Raw genomic sequence first — 19,999 nt, 5'->3', positions numbered from 1 at the left:
GATCGAATGAAGGGTAGAGCCATGGGTAGTAACACATTTGATTCATCCGAAAAAATGACGTTTTGCCATTCGTGCACCCACTCCATCACAGGCGCTCCTGTCTGTGATGCAGCGTCAAGGGTAACCATGGCCACGGTCTCCGAGCTGATAGTCCATGCTGCTGCAAACGTCGTCAAACTGTTCATGAAGATCCTTGTTGTCTTGCAAACATCCCCATCTGTTGACTCAGGGATTGAGATGTGGCTGCACGATCCGTTACAGCCATGCGGATAAGATGCCTGTCATCTGACTGCTAGTGATACGTGGCAGTTCGGATCCAGCACGCAATCCATATTATCCTCCTGAACTCACCGATTCCTTATTCTGCTAACAGTCATTGGATCTCGACCAACGCGAGCAGCAGTGTTGTGATACGATAAACCGCAATTGCGATAGGCTACAACCCGACCTTTATCAAAGTGGGAAATGTGATGGTACGCATTTCTCCTCCTTACACGAGGCATCACATCAACGTTTCAACAGGCAACGCCGGTCAACTGCTGTTTGTGTATGAGAAATTGGTTGGAAATTTTCCTCATGTCAGCACGTTGTAGGTGTCGCCACCGGCACCAACCTTGTGTGAATGCTCTGAAAAGCTAATCATTTGCACATCACAGCATCTTCTTCCTATCGGTTAAATTTCGCGTCTGAAGCACATCATGTTCTTGGTGTAGCAGTTGTAATGGCCAGTAATGTACTGTTTCCATATTATTGCCTCATTTAAAACCACCTCTGGATTGCAGCAGCAACAGATTAAGAGCAGATAGCTACAGGATTAGTCCCATACCAACATATGTGATAACTGATGAGCGTCATTTTCAAGCTGGTGCAAGCATTGTATGTCACAGTGCTGAGCACAGAAAAGTGGTGGTCCCCACAATTTGTTTTTAGTTCCAACGTTCTTATGATTGTCAAACACTTACATATGGTTCTTACTGTAAGGTTAAAAGTAATAGTAAGAAGTAGATCAGTGCACCACAAAATTTTCAGAGTATTTTTATAATGATAGTTTAGGTACTGGGGTTGCCATTGTCAGGTAATTTGTAAGCAGTTAGCTACAAGGATTTTGTGTTGCTAGTAGTATTAACATAATGTAAATGGATAAATAAAAAATCTACTCACCAATCAGCAGCAGGGGAACACACACACACACACACACACACACACACACACACACACACACACACACACACAAGGATTTTATGTTTACAAGCTTCCAGAACTAGTGGCTCCTTCGGCAGAAGAGTTGAAGGGGAAGGAAAAGGACTGGAGAGGTTTAGGGAAAGGGGTACAGTTAAGAAAATTCACTTTACTCAGACTTGTTCCAAGCTATCAGTAACCTAGAAGCAGACCACTCTGCCATCATCCTCCATGCAGAATTTCTCTGAAAATGTGATAAAATAGCAACCTGTCATTTTACATCATTCTGTAATCTCACTACTTAATCTGTTGCTATGAGCTCTCCAGTCCTATTGTGATTGTTAATTACATTAAATGTGACAGTGTTTGGTCATATCCTGACATAATAACAGTCTGTTGGGAGAAATGAATATACTGTTGTACCATCAGCTGATTTGATAATTTGTAGTCGATAATTGTTGTTTGGATATTTTACTTCGTCTCTCTTCTTTTGAATAGCACAACATTATTTTACTACTTACCTTGTATATTTAGGTACTTTTTTTTTCAGGGCCCAGCACTGTTGTTGAGCCATCCAGCCAACCAGAAGTTAAGCTAAACAAATCAACAGTGACTATAACAACAGACATGCGTGAAGATATGAGTACAGCCTCAGGAAATGTTACACAAGTCACTGTTGTTACCACCCATCCCCCTGTGTTGTTACCTCCTTTGGAAGGCCCTTACATACCATATGCAGGCAGGACAACAGATGATGGGGAGGTTGTAATAGTGTCTAATGAAACAAACAAGACTCTCATAAATGAATCCTCAACAGATGAAGATCTTTACCATTCGTTAGATTCTTTAGAGACAGGCTCAGAGAATTTGCCCATTAGTATTGTCACAGAGAAACCAGTACGTCTTGATGAAAGTGAAGTGCTAATAGTGAGCCCAACAAGTCATGTCGGTGGTGTAGATGAAGGAGATAATTTAGGTGATACAAGCCATGTTTCAGTAGTAACAGTGGGGGATGATGAACAAGTTCATGATTCTACATTGCAAATGGAGAATAGAAACATTTCAGGTGAGTACAGAAAGACAGTCATTTCATCATTTACAGTTTTATGTGTAAGAGGCAGCATGTTTTTTAAATGATCATTCTGATCTTAGTTTGAACTGTCTGTAACTTTTGAGGTTGTTCTTGTTCATGAAAATCACACCACTTAAAAGTTTGTTTCCTCTCAACTTTGATTAATATTGTGACATTAGAGTAATTTTTGCATTGACTTTTAATAAAACCTCGGCATTTCTTGTATCTAATTTTTATATATGATTTGTTATTTTGTGTTAATTTACTGTTGGAGTAATGTATTAAAGTAAAGAAGTGCTCAAAAAATCCAGTATACTGTTAATGTTGAAACAAACAACTATATACTAATAAATCTGCCTCCAAACAACAATGACAAGTAAGAATAGACCCAAATCGTTATACTATATCACCCCTGCAATGGAGAAGAACCATATAAGATGCTTTAATGGCGCTAATAAGTTCTTCTACTGCTGTCTGATGACAAATGTTAAAATAAGATTGGTCTTCTTCAGGCCACATTGATACTTCATATAAGGCTGGAATTCTTTGGAAGTTAAGCACTGAAGGCAAACTCTCAAGACAGTTGAAGAAAATCTTTGCAATATGTTATGAATTTTCCCAATTTCTTTTCATGTGCTGTGGAAGATATTAACAATGGCTTTTGACCGTGGGACTGAGTAGGATATCTCACATCATCCAATTAATTAATAGGCTTGTTCTGTACATCATATGTTTACATATCTGATCAAATGTCAGGGTGATGTTCAGAACAGTAGGCAGCAAATTTCTGTTTTCCATGCTTCTTTTAAAGTAGGAAACACTGCGGCAATAAATATATGAACTGTGGACTGGCTGTGTTATAAGTGGTACTGACAGTGTGATGATACTTCTGATAGTGAGTGTAGTGGGAATGGTAGTAGCTACGAGAGGCAAAACAGTTTTTAGTCAGGCTTATTGGATAGTGTTGTAATTAACATATGAACAAATGCTTAAACATTGATATGATGTAAGACATTTTTCTATTAAAAAACAAGGAAAAATTAAGTAAATTACACAGTGCAATACACGATGCTACATCTCAGTTGTACGGTGAGCTACTTGACTTGAGCATTTTTTATACTGTAATTTTTTTAGATAGAGGTGCTGTTTTTTTTGTCAGGTGTTGTATAGAATTTTGTAAAGGGCTGATGAATAATCTATACCATTTATGAAGCTGAATTTTGGATGTGGCCTGAATTGACACTTCATTATACTAGCATTGAACAAGATATACTTTGAAAGCATACCTCAAATTTCACAAGCTATGTTGATGGCTTTGTAATTCTCACAGGTCAAGATAAAGATATAGGCCACACATCAATTCTAGTCAAAGGTACTACTGTAGAGTCAACAGATGTTGACAAAATTGGAGACAGTGCCTCAAGGAGTGCAAAAGTTAATGGAGAAGTTCTGAAAGAAAGAAGCACCAGTGAAGAAGTCCTCATTGTTGTTAATAATTCAACCAACATACAAAAGGTATAATTTTCTTTCTTGTTATCTAACTGAACTGTATTGTGAAATTAGGAATATTAAGAATATGGTTTAAGTTGCCTACTTTGTTATTCGCTGGCACATTATTGTCTTTTCACTATTTTTGTAGAGTGTTTGTCCTTAGGTTTGCAGTTAAAACTGTAACAAAATGTTCTTTACCTTAGGTAATAAAGGAAAAGAAAGTCCCTGCTTCACTTAATGATGTAGACGACAGCTTCCATTCAGTTTCTAGATCACATTCTGATACTAGCTCAACCCAAAGCAGTGAGCCAGTAACACCACTTTCCAGCACAGGAAAGCTTATTGACAGGTAAGTTTACACATCAGTGAATTTATCAATAAATTTGAAAATGTGAGGTTTGTAACAATTGCCTGCATTGTATAGTGGGTGGCATTATTACTCTGTTATAACAGATAATTTATCTCTCAATGATTTAATAAACACAGATCTTCAGAATAGGAGTTCCTATGGCGAAGTGATGAATGACCATCCGAGCTACACAAATGTGGGATTCACAAGAGCACTATACTACAGAAATTCTAATGCTTCTGCATCCAGCAATGAGCAATCATAGAAAAATGTCCTTCCTTCTTTTTAAATCATATGACAGACTGTATGAGGATCACCCTCAAAAATTATGTTGCAAAGTCAATAGTAAAAGATAAATGAAGAGAAAGTGTGAATGTTAAGGACTGCCAAGGAAGCACGTGACACATTACCAACTCCTAAAATGTAAAGAGCTGCTTTTAGTAGTACAGCGCATATAACAATAATAATAAAAGGTGTGTGCACAAGTTGCAAAAATCACCCAAAGACTTTTATTTATGAACAGTTAACTCTTGTGGAACACAGTTTCAAACATGGTAAAGATAGTATATGTTCTGGAGACAACACATTCAACTGGAAGGGAAACTAGAGATCGAAAAATATCACATATTGTTGTACAAATGGTGTGAAACATGAACACCACTACTAAGAAACAACGCAAGAAGCAGATCTTCAGTGACAGAGGGCTAGTGGATAGCACAAATAGAGTGTCACCAAATATGACAATTTGCAAAATGAATTTTGAACTCTGCAGTGGATTGTGCACTGTGTTTAAACTTCCTGAAGAACTGAAATATCTAAGAACTGAAATACCTGTTGTACCCGGACTCGACCACAGAACACTGCCTTTCATGGGCAGTGCTCTTAGTGAATGAGCTGAACTAGCATAAACCACAACCTCCCGTCACAACTTCACTTTTGCTAGAATCTCTCTCCTGCTTCCAAAACTTCACAGATGTTGTCTTGCCTAAATTTTGGGCTCCTCAAAGCATAGGAACTGTTTCTGGAATTAATCTTTCACTCTGCAGGAGAATGTGAAGTGGAAACAGTCCCTTTGACTAGGGCTAAGTGATTTCTCCACAGAATGCTTTCTTCCATAGTGTGTTAGTCATGTGGCAAGGGTTTGGGAGTAGGATAGCAAATGAATGTGGAAGGTGAAATGCAAGATTGTCCTGTGCACACATCCAGCACATCATACCCCAGTCCCATCATAAGCATATTCTTTGCTATCCAAGGGAGGACCACCTGTGAAACCAGCCATATCATAAACCAACTCTGCTGTAACTTTGGCTCAGCCTTCTGTGTGAGTACAATCACCAACAATTTGTCCACCTTTATGAATGACTACTGCGACTGTGGTGGGTAAGAGCAGTGTTGAGCACAAACTGGCAGAACATGCACTGAACACAACATGTTCGACGTAAATGCCTGCATCGCAGCCTGACTCACCTAGATCCCCCCACCAATACTATCTTCTCTGAACTTTGGATATGGGGGTTGTCCCTACAACTCAGCCTTCAAACTCAGTCGTCCTAGCTTCAATTCCACTGTCTCCTGTCCCACACCCACCTCCTGTATCCATTCTCTCCAAATTACTTTGGGCTGCTCTCATGCCCTCCTATTGCCCCCCTAGTGCCATGTTCCTATACTGAGCAGTTGCTGTGTCTCCCTCCCAGTCATCAGCCACCATTGCCTCCAACCCCCCTTCTCCTCCTCCCCTCATTTCTCACCTCATTGTTTACATGCCCTGCCCATTATGACCCTTCGCACAGTATGTGCTGTTCTGTCACTACCATATAGCTGGCTGTGACAGACAGCCTTGCATGTCTTTGTCGGTGTGCTTGAATTCTGTAGTCAGCTGTGAAGCAGGACACAGTGTGAAAACTCAATAATATTATCAGTCTTGTTTACATGCATATTGATGACACACACACACACACCACACACACACACACACACACACACACACACACACACACACACACACAGTATGACAACAAGTCTGAAGCACCTACAAGGGGAGGTGTCACGTTGCACTCCATCTGGTCTGGTTGCATGGACTACGAGGTGCATTAAAGTTCTAAGGCCTCCGATTTTTTTTCTCCGGACTGGAAAGAGATAGAAACATGCGCATTGTTTTAAAATGAGGCCGCGTTCATTGTCAATACGTCCCAGAGATGGCAGCACCGTACGGCAGATGGAATTTTACCGCCAGCGGCGAGAATGAGAACTGTTTTAAATACTTAAAATGGCGACGTTTTCCTTACTTGAACAGCATGCAATCATTCGTTTTCTCAATTTGCGTTGTGTGAAACCAATTGAAATTCATCGACAGTTGAAGGAGACATATGGTGATGGAGTTATGGATGTGTCGAAAGTGCGTTCGTGGGTGCGACAGTTTAATGAAGGCAGAACATCGTGTGACAACAAACCGAAACAACCTCGGGCTCGCACAAGCCGGTCTGACGACATGATCAAGAAAGTGCAGAGAATTGTTTTGGGGGATCGCCGAATGACTGTTGAACAGATCGCCTCCAGAGTTGGCATTTCTGTGGGTTCTGTGCACACAATCCTGCATGATGACCTGAAAATGCGAAAGTGTCATCCAGGTGGGTGCCACGAATGCTGTCGGATGACCACATGGCTGCCCGTGTGGCATGTTGCCAAGCAATGTTGACGCGCAACAACAGCATGAATGGGACTTTCTTTTCATCGGTTGTGACAATGGATGAGACATGGTTGCCATTTTTCAATCCAGAAACAAAGTGCCAGTCAGCTCAATGGAAGCACACAGATTCACCGCCACCAAAAAAATTTCGGGTAACCGCCAGTGCTGAAAAAATGATGGTATCCATGTTCTGGGACAGCGAAGGCATAATCCTTACCCATTGTGTTCCAAAGGGCGCTACGGTAACAGGTGCATCCCACGAAAATGTTTTGAAGAACAAATTCCTTCCTGCACTGCAAGAAAAACATCCGGGAAGGGCTGTGCGTGTGCTGTTTCACCAAGACAACGCACCCGCACATCGAGCTAACGTTACGCAACAGTTTCTTCGTGATAACAACTTTGAAGTGATTCCTCATGCTCCCTACTCACCTGACCTGGCTCCTAGTGACTTTTGGCTTTTTCCAACAATGAAAGACACTCTCCATGGCCGCACATTCACCAGCCGTGCTGCTATTCCCTCAGCGATTTTCCAGTGGTCAAAACAGACTCCTAAAGAAGCCTTCGCCACTGCCATGGAATCATGGCGTCAGCGTTGTGAAAAATGTGTACATCTGCAAGGCGATTACGTCGAGAAGTAACGCCAGTTTCATCGATTTCGGGTGAGTAGTTAATTAGAAAAGAAATCGGAGGCCTTAGAACTTGAATGCACCGCGTAGTTCAGTTGGAAGGGTGTCACAAAACCACTGTATCCTCTCCTTAGGCACTCTGGCCCACAACTGTTGTAACTGGTCTGTGGTATCTCAGATACTTTCACTGTGATGGAATTTATGTCCAAGCTGGTCTTATCCGTGATCTATCAGGGACAGTGCTCGGAATCTTGCTGGTCACAAGAGTACTTCAACATTATGCAAACAGTTCACAGAGACATGTGCCTTGAGTGGAAAAAAGCCTGTCCTGTTGAAAAACGGCATCATGATACTGTTGCATGAGAGGTAACACATGAAGACACTGGATGATAGTGACATGCTATTGTGCCACCAGAGACCCCCCGATCACTATCAGCTGTAACCTGAAATCACATCCAATGGCTCCCTGCGCAAAGGAGTAACACTGCTGGCCTTCTCCAAAACATTATAAGAATGAGACCTCTCCCCAGGTCTCTGCAGTAATCACTGACAGTGGTCATCCAGAGCAGAGCAGGACCACAATTCATCGCTGTACACAGCATGATGCCATTCACCAGCAGTTCATGCTTCCTGGTCATGGCACAATTCCAAACGCAGCTATTTGTATTGGGATGGTTACGGCAGCCTATGCATTGGATGGTAATTCTCTAGTCTGGCTGCTGGTGTCCAACCAATGGTGCAGGATGATGCGCAGTGTTCAGAGAGTCCATTACTTGTTCTCAATGGCAGGTGCAGATGAAGATGTGAAGGAGTTATAATGTGCATGGTGTGCAATATGATGATCCTCCCTTGTGATGGTTATACATGGCCGACCAGAACATTGATGGCGAGTATACCTGCCTTCACGTTCCTGTGCAGTCGAACATTAGATCTCTGTCACTTCCGAATGCTCCACAAATCTGTATGTTGTACAATTCGACCAGCCAACCAAATGAAGACCACAATGGGGCCCATTCCAAATTCTGTCAGGTGCTGTTAATGGTGTCTCACACAAGTGTTCAGCTTCTGTGTCCTCCACAATGGCCACTTAACATCTGAAGATGTTCACACCCCTTATGTAACTTACCAGGCCTGGTAACAACACTAAACACTAACAACACTAATGCACCATGGTGGGCATTATTTTTGTCACAAAAAATTGCGACTAAATCATTTACACGTCCACTGAAGTTACATCGACATGCGACCATGTCTTCTGGACGCTTAATTTTTTTTTTTTTTTTTTTGTCTGCTGTGTACATAATATAATACATTCTTTCTTTTAAAAATAAAGAAGAGGGAGGTGGCCAAAGCCATCATTTTCAGTAAGATTTTTGTTCCAGGTCGGATGCTGACAGTGTAACAACTACTGCAAGCCAGGACAGCCACGGTAGTAACAAGGAAAACCAGCCAAACCGTGATTCCACAAACTTGGATGACTTGGAGGAAGTAGTACTGAGGCGGAAGCCAGATTATATGAGGGTTAGTAATTTTAAGAATCTAAATTCTATCACGGATCTTTTCAGTATCACGGATCTTTTCAGTCTACCCAATATTAGATTTGTGTGCTGCCAGTAAATTACATGAGGTGATTCATAAAAGAAAGCCACAGTAGACAGCTTTTCTCATCCTTGTGTAACTAAATGATAGTTCAGTGTCTGATTACCTCAATGTCAACCATAAATAGCCCATACCTTTAATGTGATAAAATGATTGTGTGGGCTGCACTGGGAGTTGAGTAACTCTTGGTAGATACTCTCAGGTTAGAAAGGCAGCAGAGAAGCCAGAGTGACTGTGTGTAATATTGTTGGCCAGTTCATGCTTTTAGGTATAATGAAGTTTTATCTTTCTGAGGGAGAAAACACTGAAACATATTAGTAATATGGCGTGGTAGCACCTTTAAAATTTAGTACCAGCGTTAGATAAGACACTCTCCAATAATCTTAAATTGTACTTAACTATATTTTGGTGAAAAGTGGACATATCGTGAATTAAAAATTACCTGAACATAAAAATTCACTAGTGTTGTAAAAAGAACAAATGATTAATTCTAATTTTCTAGCCTTTAATGGTGCTTTTGCTATATTTTCAGAAAGTCCAGTGAATGTGACAATGCAGATCAATCTCTTTTAGGTGGTTTCTGTAGCAATGTTCAAAAGCTGGTTGATAATCTTTGGTCATCATATAGAATAAGTGACGACAGATTAACTACACTGACTTTGTTACCTCTGTTAATGCATCCAGTGAAAATAAATGTGTGGAATTTGGTAACAGGCAGTAACTTTCACATTACTCCAGACAAACTTTTTAAAACATCACTATTACACCTGCTGTCACCATTAAAGAAGTATCCACTGAGAAGCTGTGCTGTGCATGGCTTTCTTCTGCTGTGGTCAGAATAAAAAAAAATCCATTTCTTGTTATTTTAATTGCTGGAATTAAAACACGAGTGATGAACGTATATACAAAAACCCTAGTTAGCTCCAAGAAATAGGTGAATTGTAATAAGACAAAAGTAAACTTTCATGCATTGTGTTGTGAGAACTTTCCTAATCTGAAATTCTTAATCTGAATGGCAATATCGAGATCAGAAATAAGTCTTTTCTGTGCATTTATGACTTCATGCTGCCTAAAATGACAAATGTGTATATTGAAACTTCAGTTAAGCTGTGATGATTCATTTACAAACTTTTTCTCCACCCAAGTTCATTTCAATTTAGTGTTCCATCTATATCTTGACAGTGTAACTTATCTCACATTGTTTGCCATCATTATGTAGTATGGAAAGGATGATACTGTAATTTCTATTATAGAGTGCTGAAGTGAAATTTATCATCATCCTTTTGAGTTCTTCTAACAACATTGTATTTATCAGTGACGTTGTACGATATTAGAAATCTTTTGTTCGTGTGGGAAAAAATTGCATAATTGTGAGGAGGAGGAACTGCTGAAGCCCCCCCCCGCCCCTCTCTCTCTCTCTCTCTCTCTCTCTCTCCCTCCCTCCCTCCCTCCCTCCCTCCCCACCTCCCCCTCCCCCTCTCCCTGCCCCCCTCCTCTTTCATCCCTTTCCTAAACTGATACATTTCAACCTTTATTATCTTTACCTTTGCTTTTATCTTTAAATAGGTACATTTAGTTTTTTTAAAGAACTGAAGATGAGATGTGTTGTCCTGGTTGTTTTTAACTCCCTTCACCATTTTCGTAGTTAACAGGTGAGCACTACTACAGTATCTCAGAGACGTTACACTTTAAATTTTGATTTTGCCTGTAAAAAAACATTAGTACTGTTTGCTCAAGTGTTTTGATACAGAGCATTCAATTATGTTGTACATATAATTCCAGGAAATGAACCGGGCAAATCGAACAAAAGAAGATATCCAAATAATGAATTTGCGAAAGAAAACTAGAAAAAGAACACGCAAATTTGAGATTGATGGAGTTGTTGTGACAACAACAACTAGTAAAGTTATATATGGTGATGAAGAAAATGGAAGGGTTTATGATGATCACATTTTCAGGTTTGTTTTCTACTAGTGGCATGATAGTAGTACACTAACATGAATCTGTGTAATGTTTGTGTATTAATATTATTGTTTTGTTTCTCTAAAGGAAGCAAGAATTGCGTGAACTGAAGATGTTGCAAAAACAGGAACAGAAACAGTTTCAAGATCTGTCCTTCAAGGCACAATTTGCTAGGGAACAGCAGGTTGGTATTTGACTTTGTCTTACTATTTGATGTATCAGAAGGAAAAATCAGTTCAGAAATCTTTAAAATCATAAGGAATGGCTGACCAGTACTTACCTTCAAGAGATGAAATTCCTACTAGTACCAGCACAATAACTAGCTTTTGACACTATTATGGTCAAAAAAGGAATAGGTTTGAAAGGAGGGGCACACTGCTTGCAGTCAAGTTGAGAGGGACTCAACTTTTGCAAGGAAGAGAATATAGAATGTTAATTTGTGAGACGCATCTGCCTGGTGTTATTAAGATAATTGTTGATGATCATTTTATCCTGTCATCCTCACAATAATTGGTATCTTCTCAGTCTGGTCTCTAAGGAAATTTGAACTCCATGAATGTTGTCATAACTGGGCATTCGTATTTATGTTAGGTTTTCTGTAGTACAATATACCCATTATGTGATGCATTTGTTGTCAGTATGCTGAAGTCAGAAAACTCAAGACTAGGTGTGCCTTCCCACATGCAGAATAATTTGAAAGTTACAGTAAATATGGAAACGTCCAGAATTTTGTCTCATGCTTCAATTACCAGAAGTCTTTTGCAGAATTACAGCTGGTTGTTGTTCTCCTCCCCCCTCTTCATCTCTCCCCCCCCCCCCCCTTTCTTCTCCTCATATTATGTTTCTTATCTCCTAGTGACAGAATTGCATATAAAATCACTGAGAAATGAAAGATATTAAATTATTATTATTATTATTATTTTGTGTGGCTCAGTAGCCTGGCGCAAGCAATTCAAATTCACATCACTTCGGCAACCTGCATGGCCATGGTAATCATATTTGGGAAAGGACACCGACAGTTTAATGTGGAATCTGAACCACATTTTTTCTTGGTGAATCTTCACATAATTGAAAGGTGAAGGTGTGTTTAAAGGCAGACTGAAATATTCTGTGGTCCAACCAGGATTTGATCCCATTACCTTTCAGTTTCCAGACATGCGCTTTACCACTAGATCCCCAAGCCTGACAGCCATTAAATGTTTGATTATAACTGCCACATGTTTTTTATTGTAACTGTTAGGTAAGTAGCTGGTTTGATTTTTAGATCCAACAGAAAAGTAAAATTTGGGGCAGTGAATAACACAGTGCTGCAGTCAGATAGTACCAACTCTAATAGTGCAGTGGTGCAATGAAGCAGACAGTGACTTTTGTAAGCACAGAAACTTAATTCTGGAAACTGATGTTTCTATATTGTGTTCATGTCCTTTGTGCCCCATTTTTGTTGACAGTTATCTGATGTTTGGATTGATATGAAGATTTATTTCCAAATCCCATTACTTACAACTTTCATGATACCTTCTGCATCATTGATCCAAAAGATAACCTGAGAGATTAGTACATCTCGACGATATAAATGTAGTAGTCGAGCTGTCTGCCATCTGCTCCAGATAATCGACCAAAGAAACAAAAATTAGTACTGGCTCATTCATGTAATCATCCCATTATATGGGTAAAGATGAGCTACCAACATATTCCAGCTGTAAGATGACCATCAGAGATTAAGGAATAATGGAGAAACTGAAATGATTGAGTACTGGGAAGACTATGTACTTACATTTTACATGAAACATACTTTAAACATTATGACATCCCAGTGACAAGCAGCTGTAGAAATTATGATTTCAGTGAGCAGCTCAAGGCCCATATTACAGTGTGAAATAGCTTTGTCAAAGATGTTTAATGAAAGATGTCATATAAAGTCTCTGACAGTGTGCTGCATTGGTTGTATGACATCTCTTATGAAAGTTGGAGTGTGGTGGTAGCTTTCATAAAAGACTTATCAAATATCTTTGACAGTGTAATACAGGCCCAAGTGGCTGAAGAAGGGAAAGAGCCCACACTTAAAACTCTGTTGATTCCTCATAACGCTGTCATGTTTTCTGATACTCCTCCATCAGAAGAATCCAACCTCCCTTTTTATTTGACGGCAGTGTTCTACATCCAAAACAAAACTGCCACAATCTATGTTCAGTAGGGTTTACTTTATGTGATACTTCTGGCTTTTCTGGGAGTTATTTAGGATATATGTATGTCAGGTTTGATGTCAAGAGAGATTGTGTGTGCACCATGATATTTCATTGAGGCAGCTGCCAAGTATCTTAAGGTGATTGATGTCAGTTCCTAGACACTAGCAGCATGTCAGGCAGTTGCTTTAATAAAATATTGCAAGATTTACACAGTGTGTTCCAATGGCAGAGATGAGAACTGTATATTCATATTTGTTTAATAAGTAACTGATACCTTTTGAACACAAGACCTGAAAAATGCTTCACATATAAAAGTTGTGAAGATGGGAAACCTCTAAAGTAATTGTAGCTGTACATACTGTTGATAGGAAGAGGTGACAGATTTGGCAGCAGTGGCTGTAGAATCACTCTGTGACTTATACATTCCGTTACAGGATAAACGCTTTGAACAAGAACGGCTGACACTTGTTCGGAACTATGAAGCTGACTATGAAGCATTGGTGAGAGCACAGAAACAGCAAGTAGAAAGAGCAGAAGCACAGCAGGAGGCAGATCTTCGAATTGCTTCAAAGAAGATTCGTGCTGAGCAGGTTAATAGCTGTAATATTAATTACTCATATTCTTCTACCACTTTGAGGGAAAGTTGTTGTAAGATACTAACAAGAGGACCTAATAGAAGTATGTGTATTATTGCCAAAGTGTTTATCTTCTTCCATCTGTCTTTAGAATGATCATACAAAACTTAATTTGCAAGCTTTTGTTTATTGTTAAAAGAAAAACCTGGAACTTTTCATGAGTTACTTTACATACTATTCCTTTTTGTCTCTTTCCATGTTATTCTTTTTTTTTTTTTTTTAATCAGTATGTGAAATGGAGGAACATGATTATTTAAAAATGTTGCTTTCAGGAGAGGGATCTGAAACAGTTTAGGGAGGGACTGAAACAAGAGCTGAGACTGTTGAAACAAGAAGTAGACTTGATGCCTAAGGAACAACGTAAGAATGCATTCCGTGTTAAAAAAGAACGCCTTGAAGCAGAACAGGAAGAAAAGGTTAGCAATACATTGCATTTAGTATACTACCTTTTTTTACTGTTAATCCTTTCTCACATTCCCTCATAACATATTTATCTGTCATCACTATACTTTTGAATACTTTAAAGTATTTAAATGTCTAGTTACTGATTTTTCACCAGACGTTTCATCTGATAATAATATACATATGTAGTGTGGGTGATTTACCTCTATATATCAAGTTCTCTGCTGCAAAGAGCAATAACATTTCAAACACTTTATTGTAATGCCCACTTTTATACACTTATTGTGTTGTCCTCAAAATGATTAATATAGTCTTTCATTCATAGTCTTATCCAAAATTTCTGAGAAAGTAATGTATTCAAGAGTAGCTTCACATATCTGTAAAAATGAAGTACTAACACAATGTCAGTTTGGTTTCCAGAAAGGTTTTTCAACAGAAAATGCCATATATGCTTTCACCAATGAAATTTTGAATGATCTGAATAACCGAACACCACCCATTGGGATTTTTTGTGATCTCTCAAAGGCTTTTGATTGTGTAAATCATGAAATTCTGCTAGACAAGCTCAAGTACTGAGGCATGAGTGGGACAGTGCACAAATGGTTTAATTTGTACCTAACTGGAAGAGCACAGAAAGTTGAAATAAGCAGTTCTCATAATATGCAAAGATCAGCACATTCCTCAAACTGGGGAACTATCAAGAATGGGTTTCCACAAGGGTCGGTCTTTGGTCCTTTGTTGTTCATTAATATATATTAATGACTTGCCATTCTATATTCATGAAGAGTCAAAGTTAGTTCTCTTTGCTGATGATACAAGTATAGTAATCACACCTGACAAACAAGAATTAACTGATGAAATTGTCAATAATGTCTTTCAGAAAATTACTATGTGGTTCCTTGTAAACGGACTCTCACTGAATTTTGATAAGACACAGTACATACAGTTCCGTACAGTAAATGGTATGACGCCATTAATAAATATAGACCTTAATCAGAAACATATAGCAAAGGTAGAATATTCAAAATTTTTAGGTGTGTCTATTGATGAGAGATTAAATTGGAAGAAACACATTGATAATCTGCTGAAACGTTTGAGTTCAGCTACTTATGCAATAAGGGTCATTGCAAATTTTGGTGATAAACATCTTAGTAAATTAGCTTACTACGCCTATTTTCACTCATTGCTTGCATATGGCATCATATTTTGGGGTAATTCATCACTGAGGAATAAAGTATTTATTGCACAAAAGCGTGTAATCAGAATAATAGCTGGAGTCCACCCAAGATCATCCTGCAGACATTTATTTAAGGATCTAGGGATATTCACAGTAACTTCTCAGTAATATACTCTCTTATGAAATTTGTTATTAACAACCAAACCTAATTCAAAAGTAATAGCAGTGTGCATAACTACAATACTAGGAGAAAAGATGATCTTCCCTATTCAAGATTAAATCTAACTTTGGCACCGAAAGGGGTGAACTATACTGCCACTGAAGTCTTTGGTCACTTACCAAATAGTATCAAAAGTCTGACAGATAACCAATAAGTATTTAAGAAGAAATTAAAAGAATTTCTGAATGACAACTCCTTCTACTCCATAGAGGAATTTTTAGATATAAATTAAGAAAAAAAGGAGGAAAAAAAATTTTTAAAAAAAGTTTTTATATTGACTTAATTATGTCATGTATTGGAAAATTTGACTCGTTCCACATCATTACGAAATATCGTATTCATGATCCATGGAACTAGTATTAATCTAATCTAATTCATTACAATTATGTTTATTTTATCTAGATTTTATATCAGGTTTGTTTATGCAAGCAATTTCTGTGCCACAGGAGAAATTGTTCCTTGAAAAACTGAATGAAAATCATGAGTCGTCATTGAGAAGACTGAGTGAAACACACAGGGAAAAGATAGCATTAATGGAAAGACAGTTCCTGCAGCAGAAGCAACAGGTAATTATAGTTTTAGTTGAATGCTGTACCTAAAAGTAAATACTTACATCCTGCAAACAATGTGGTACAGCGTTCACAATCTTTTCTATCCCCATATATATTGACTAAATAGTTAAGTGTAATTATGTGATATCCAAGTTTCTTGTGGCATATGCAGTATTCAAATAATATACTGGAATGCAGTCAGGTGACATTGTCGATAACTGTCAATATTTCGACAGGAGGACGCCCTGCCATTTTCAAGGGCCATTGGCTGCAAGTAGGTGCTGTGCAAGGGAGTTTATAGATCTCTCTCTCTCTCTCTCTCTCTCTCTCTCTCTCTCTCTCTCTCTCACACACACACACACACACACACACACACACACACACACACACACACACACACACCACTATAAACACTAGCGCCAACTAAAGATAACAGATGTCACAGTGAAATTAATAATCAGCAGGTGATGTGGCATAATCTCTGGCCCTCTGTCTTTTGACAAGGAATAGAACAGGATTCCATGCAGAATTTAAACAGAAACTACTATCTCTGTGTTGTTGTTGTGGTCTTCAGTCCTGATACTGGTTTGATGCAGCTCTCCATGCTACTCTATCCTGTGCAAGGTTCTTCATCCCCCAGTACCTACTGCAACCTACATCCTTCTGAATCTGTTTAGTGTATTCATCTCTTGGTTTCCCTCTATGATTTTTACCCTCCATGCTGCCCTCCAATACTAAATTGGTAATCCCTTGATGCCTTAGAACATGTCCTACCAACTGACCCCTTCTTCTAGTCAAGTTGTGCCACAAACTCCTCCCCAATTCTATTCAGTACCTCATCATTAGTTATATGATCTACCCATCTAATCTTCAGCATTCTTCTGTAGCACCACATTTCGAAAGCTTCTATTCTCTTCTTGTCCAAACTAGTTATCGTCCATGTTTCACTTCCATACATGGCAACGCTCCAAACAAATACTTTCAGAAACAACTTCCTGACACTTAAATCAATACTCGATGTTAACAAATTTCTCTTCTTCAGAAACGCTTTCCTTGCCATTGCCAGTCTACATTTTATATCCACTCTACTTCGACCATCATCAGTTATTTTGCTCCCCAAATAGCAAAACTCCTCTACTACTTCAAGTGTCTCATTTCCTAATCTAATACCCTCAGCATCACCCGACTTAATTCGACTATATTCCATTATCCTCGTTTTGCTTTTGTTGATGTTCATCTTATATCCTCCTTTCAAGACACTGTTTTTTTTTCTTTTGTTTCCTTTACTGCTTGCTCAATATACAGATTGAATAACATTGGGGATAGGCTACAACCCTGTCTCAAACCCTTCCCAACCACTGCTTCCCTTTCGTGCCCCTCGACTCTTATAACTGCTACCTGGTTTCTGTACAAATTGTAAACAGCCTTTCGCTCCCTGTATTTTACCCCTGCCACCTTTAAAATTTGAAAGAGAGTATTCCAGTCAACATTGTCAAAAGCTTTCTCTTAGTCTACAAATGCTAGAAACATAGGTTTGCCTTTCCTTAATCTAGCTTCTAAGATAAGTCGTAGGGTCAGTATTGCCTCATGTGTTCCAGTATTTCTACGGAATCCAAACTGATCATCCCCGATGTTGGCTTCTACCACTTTCCCATTCGTCTGTAAAGAATTCGCGTTAGTATTTTGCATCCGTGACTTACTAAACTGATTGTTCGGTAATTTTCACATCTGTCAGCACCTGCTTTCTTTGGGATCGGAATTATTATATTCTTCTTGAAATCTGAGGGTATTTTGGCTGTCTCATACATCTTGCTCACCAGATGGTAGAGTTTTGTCAGGACTGGCTCTCCCAAGGCCGTCAGTAGTTCTAATGGAATGTTGTCTACTCCCGGCGCCTTGTTTCGACTCGGGTCTTTCAGTGCTCTGTCAAACTCTTCACGCAGTATCGTATCTCCCATTCCATCTTCATCTACTACATCCTCTTCCATTTCCATAATATTGTCCGCAGGTACATCGCCCTTTTATAGGCCCTCTATATACTCCCTCCACCTTTCTGCTTTCCCTTCTTTGCTTAGAACTGGGTTTCCATCTGAGCTCTTGATATTCATACAAGTGGTTCTCTGTTCTCCAAACGTCTCTTTAATTTTCCTGTAGGCAGTATCTACACTCCTGGAAATTGAAATAAGAACACCATGAATTCATTGTCCCAGGAAGGGGAAACTTTATTGACACATTCCTGTGGTCAGATACATCACATGATCACACTGACAGAACCACAGGCACATAGACACAGGCAACAGAGCATGCACAATGTCGGCACTAGTACAGTGTATATCCACCTTTTGCAGCAATGCAGGCTGCTATTCTTCCATGGAGACGATCATAGAGATGCTGGATGTAGTCCTGTGGAACGGCTTGCCATGCCATTTCCACCTGGCACCTCAGTTGGACCAGCGTTCGTGCTGGACTTGCAGACCGCGTGAGACGACGTTTCATCCAGTCCCAAACATGCTCAATGGGGGACAGATCCGGAGATCTTGCTGGCCAGGGTAGTTGACTTACACCTTCTAGAGCACGTTGGGTGGCATGGGATACATGCGGACGTGCATTGTCCTGTTGGAACAGCAAGTTCCCTTGCCGGTCTAGGAATGGTAGAACGATGGGTTCGATGACGGTTTGGATGTACCGTGCACTATTCAGTGTCCCCTCGACGATCACCAGTGGTGTACGGCCAGTGTAGGAGATCGCTCCCCACACCATGATGCCCGGTGTTGGCCCTGTGTGCCTCGGTCGTATGCAGTCCTGATTGTGGTGCTCACCTGCACGGCGCCAAACACGCATACGACCATCATTGGCACCAAGGCAGAAGCGACTCTCATCGCTGAAGACGACACGTCTCCATTCGTCCCTCCATTCACGCCTGTCGCAACACCACTGGAGGCGGGCTGCACGATGTTGGGGCGTGAGCGGAAGACGGCCTAACGGTGTGCGGGACCGTAGCCCAGCTTCATGGAGACGGTTGCGAATGGTCCTCGCCGATACCCCAGGAGCAACAGTGTCCCTAATTTGCTGGGAAGTGGCGGTGCGGTCCCCTACGGCACTGCGTAGGATCCTACGGTCTTGGCGTGCATCCGTGCGTTGCTGCGGTCCGGTCCCAGGTCGACGGGCACGTGCACCTTCCGCCGACCACTGGCGACAACATCGATGTACTGTGGAGACCTCACGCCCCACGTGTTGAGCAATTCGGCGGTACGTCCACCCGGCCTCCCGCATGCCCACTATACGCCCTCGCTCAAAGTCCGTCAACTGCACCTACGGTTCACGTCCACGCTGTCGCGGCGTGCTGCCAGTGTTAAAGACTTCGTTGGAGCTCCGTATGCCACGGCAAACTGGCTGACACTGACGGCGGCGGTGCACAAATGCTGCGCAGGCCATTCGACGGCCAACACCGCGGTTCCTGGTGTGTCTGCTGTGCCGTGCGTGTGATCATTGCTTGTACAGCCCTCTCGCAGTGTCCGGAGCAAGTATGGTGGGTCTGACACACCGGTGTCAATGTGTATCTTACCCCTAGTGAGATAACCCTCTGCATCCTTAAATTTGTCCTCTAGCCATCCCTGCTTAGCCGTTTTGCACTTCCTGTCGATCTTGTTTTTGAGACGTTTGTATTCCTTTTTGCCTGCTTCATTTACTGCATTTTTATATTTTCTCCTTCGATCAGCTAAATTCAGTATTTCTTCTGTTACCCAAGGATTTCTACTAGCCCTAGTCTTTTTACCTACTAGGTCCTCTGCTGCCTTCACTACTACATCTCTCAAAGCTACCCAGTCTTCTTCCGCTGTATTTCTTTCCCCCTTTCCTGTCGAT

The 19,999-nt window shown here is 40.3% G+C and overlaps 1 protein-coding gene across 2 annotated transcripts in view; it reads left to right on the top strand.

Annotated features, from left to right (window-relative positions):
• LOC126181890 (serine/threonine-protein kinase 10) overlaps positions 1-19,999 on the top strand; it is a 175,393-nt gene that overhangs the window by 103,140 nt on the left and 52,254 nt on the right. For both annotated transcript variants that reach the window (XM_049924808.1, XM_049924807.1), the window contains exons 11-19: positions 1,730-2,245; positions 3,582-3,766; positions 3,946-4,091; positions 8,786-8,924; positions 10,785-10,960; positions 11,052-11,148; positions 13,585-13,740; positions 14,058-14,201; positions 16,031-16,150. In XM_049924808.1, coding sequence (XP_049780765.1) covers positions 1,730-2,245; positions 3,582-3,766; positions 3,946-4,091; positions 8,786-8,924; positions 10,785-10,960; positions 11,052-11,148; positions 13,585-13,740; positions 14,058-14,201; positions 16,031-16,150 — 1,679 coding nt within the window. The remainder of the gene's footprint in view (positions 1-1,729; positions 2,246-3,581; positions 3,767-3,945; positions 4,092-8,785; positions 8,925-10,784; positions 10,961-11,051; positions 11,149-13,584; positions 13,741-14,057; positions 14,202-16,030; positions 16,151-19,999) is intronic.

This window comes from Schistocerca cancellata, chromosome 1 (assembly GCF_023864275.1).
Source record: "Schistocerca cancellata isolate TAMUIC-IGC-003103 chromosome 1, iqSchCanc2.1, whole genome shotgun sequence".
NCBI lineage: Eukaryota > Metazoa > Arthropoda > Insecta > Orthoptera > Acrididae > Schistocerca > Schistocerca cancellata.
This window is presented reverse-complemented; position numbering and strand designations above follow the sequence as displayed.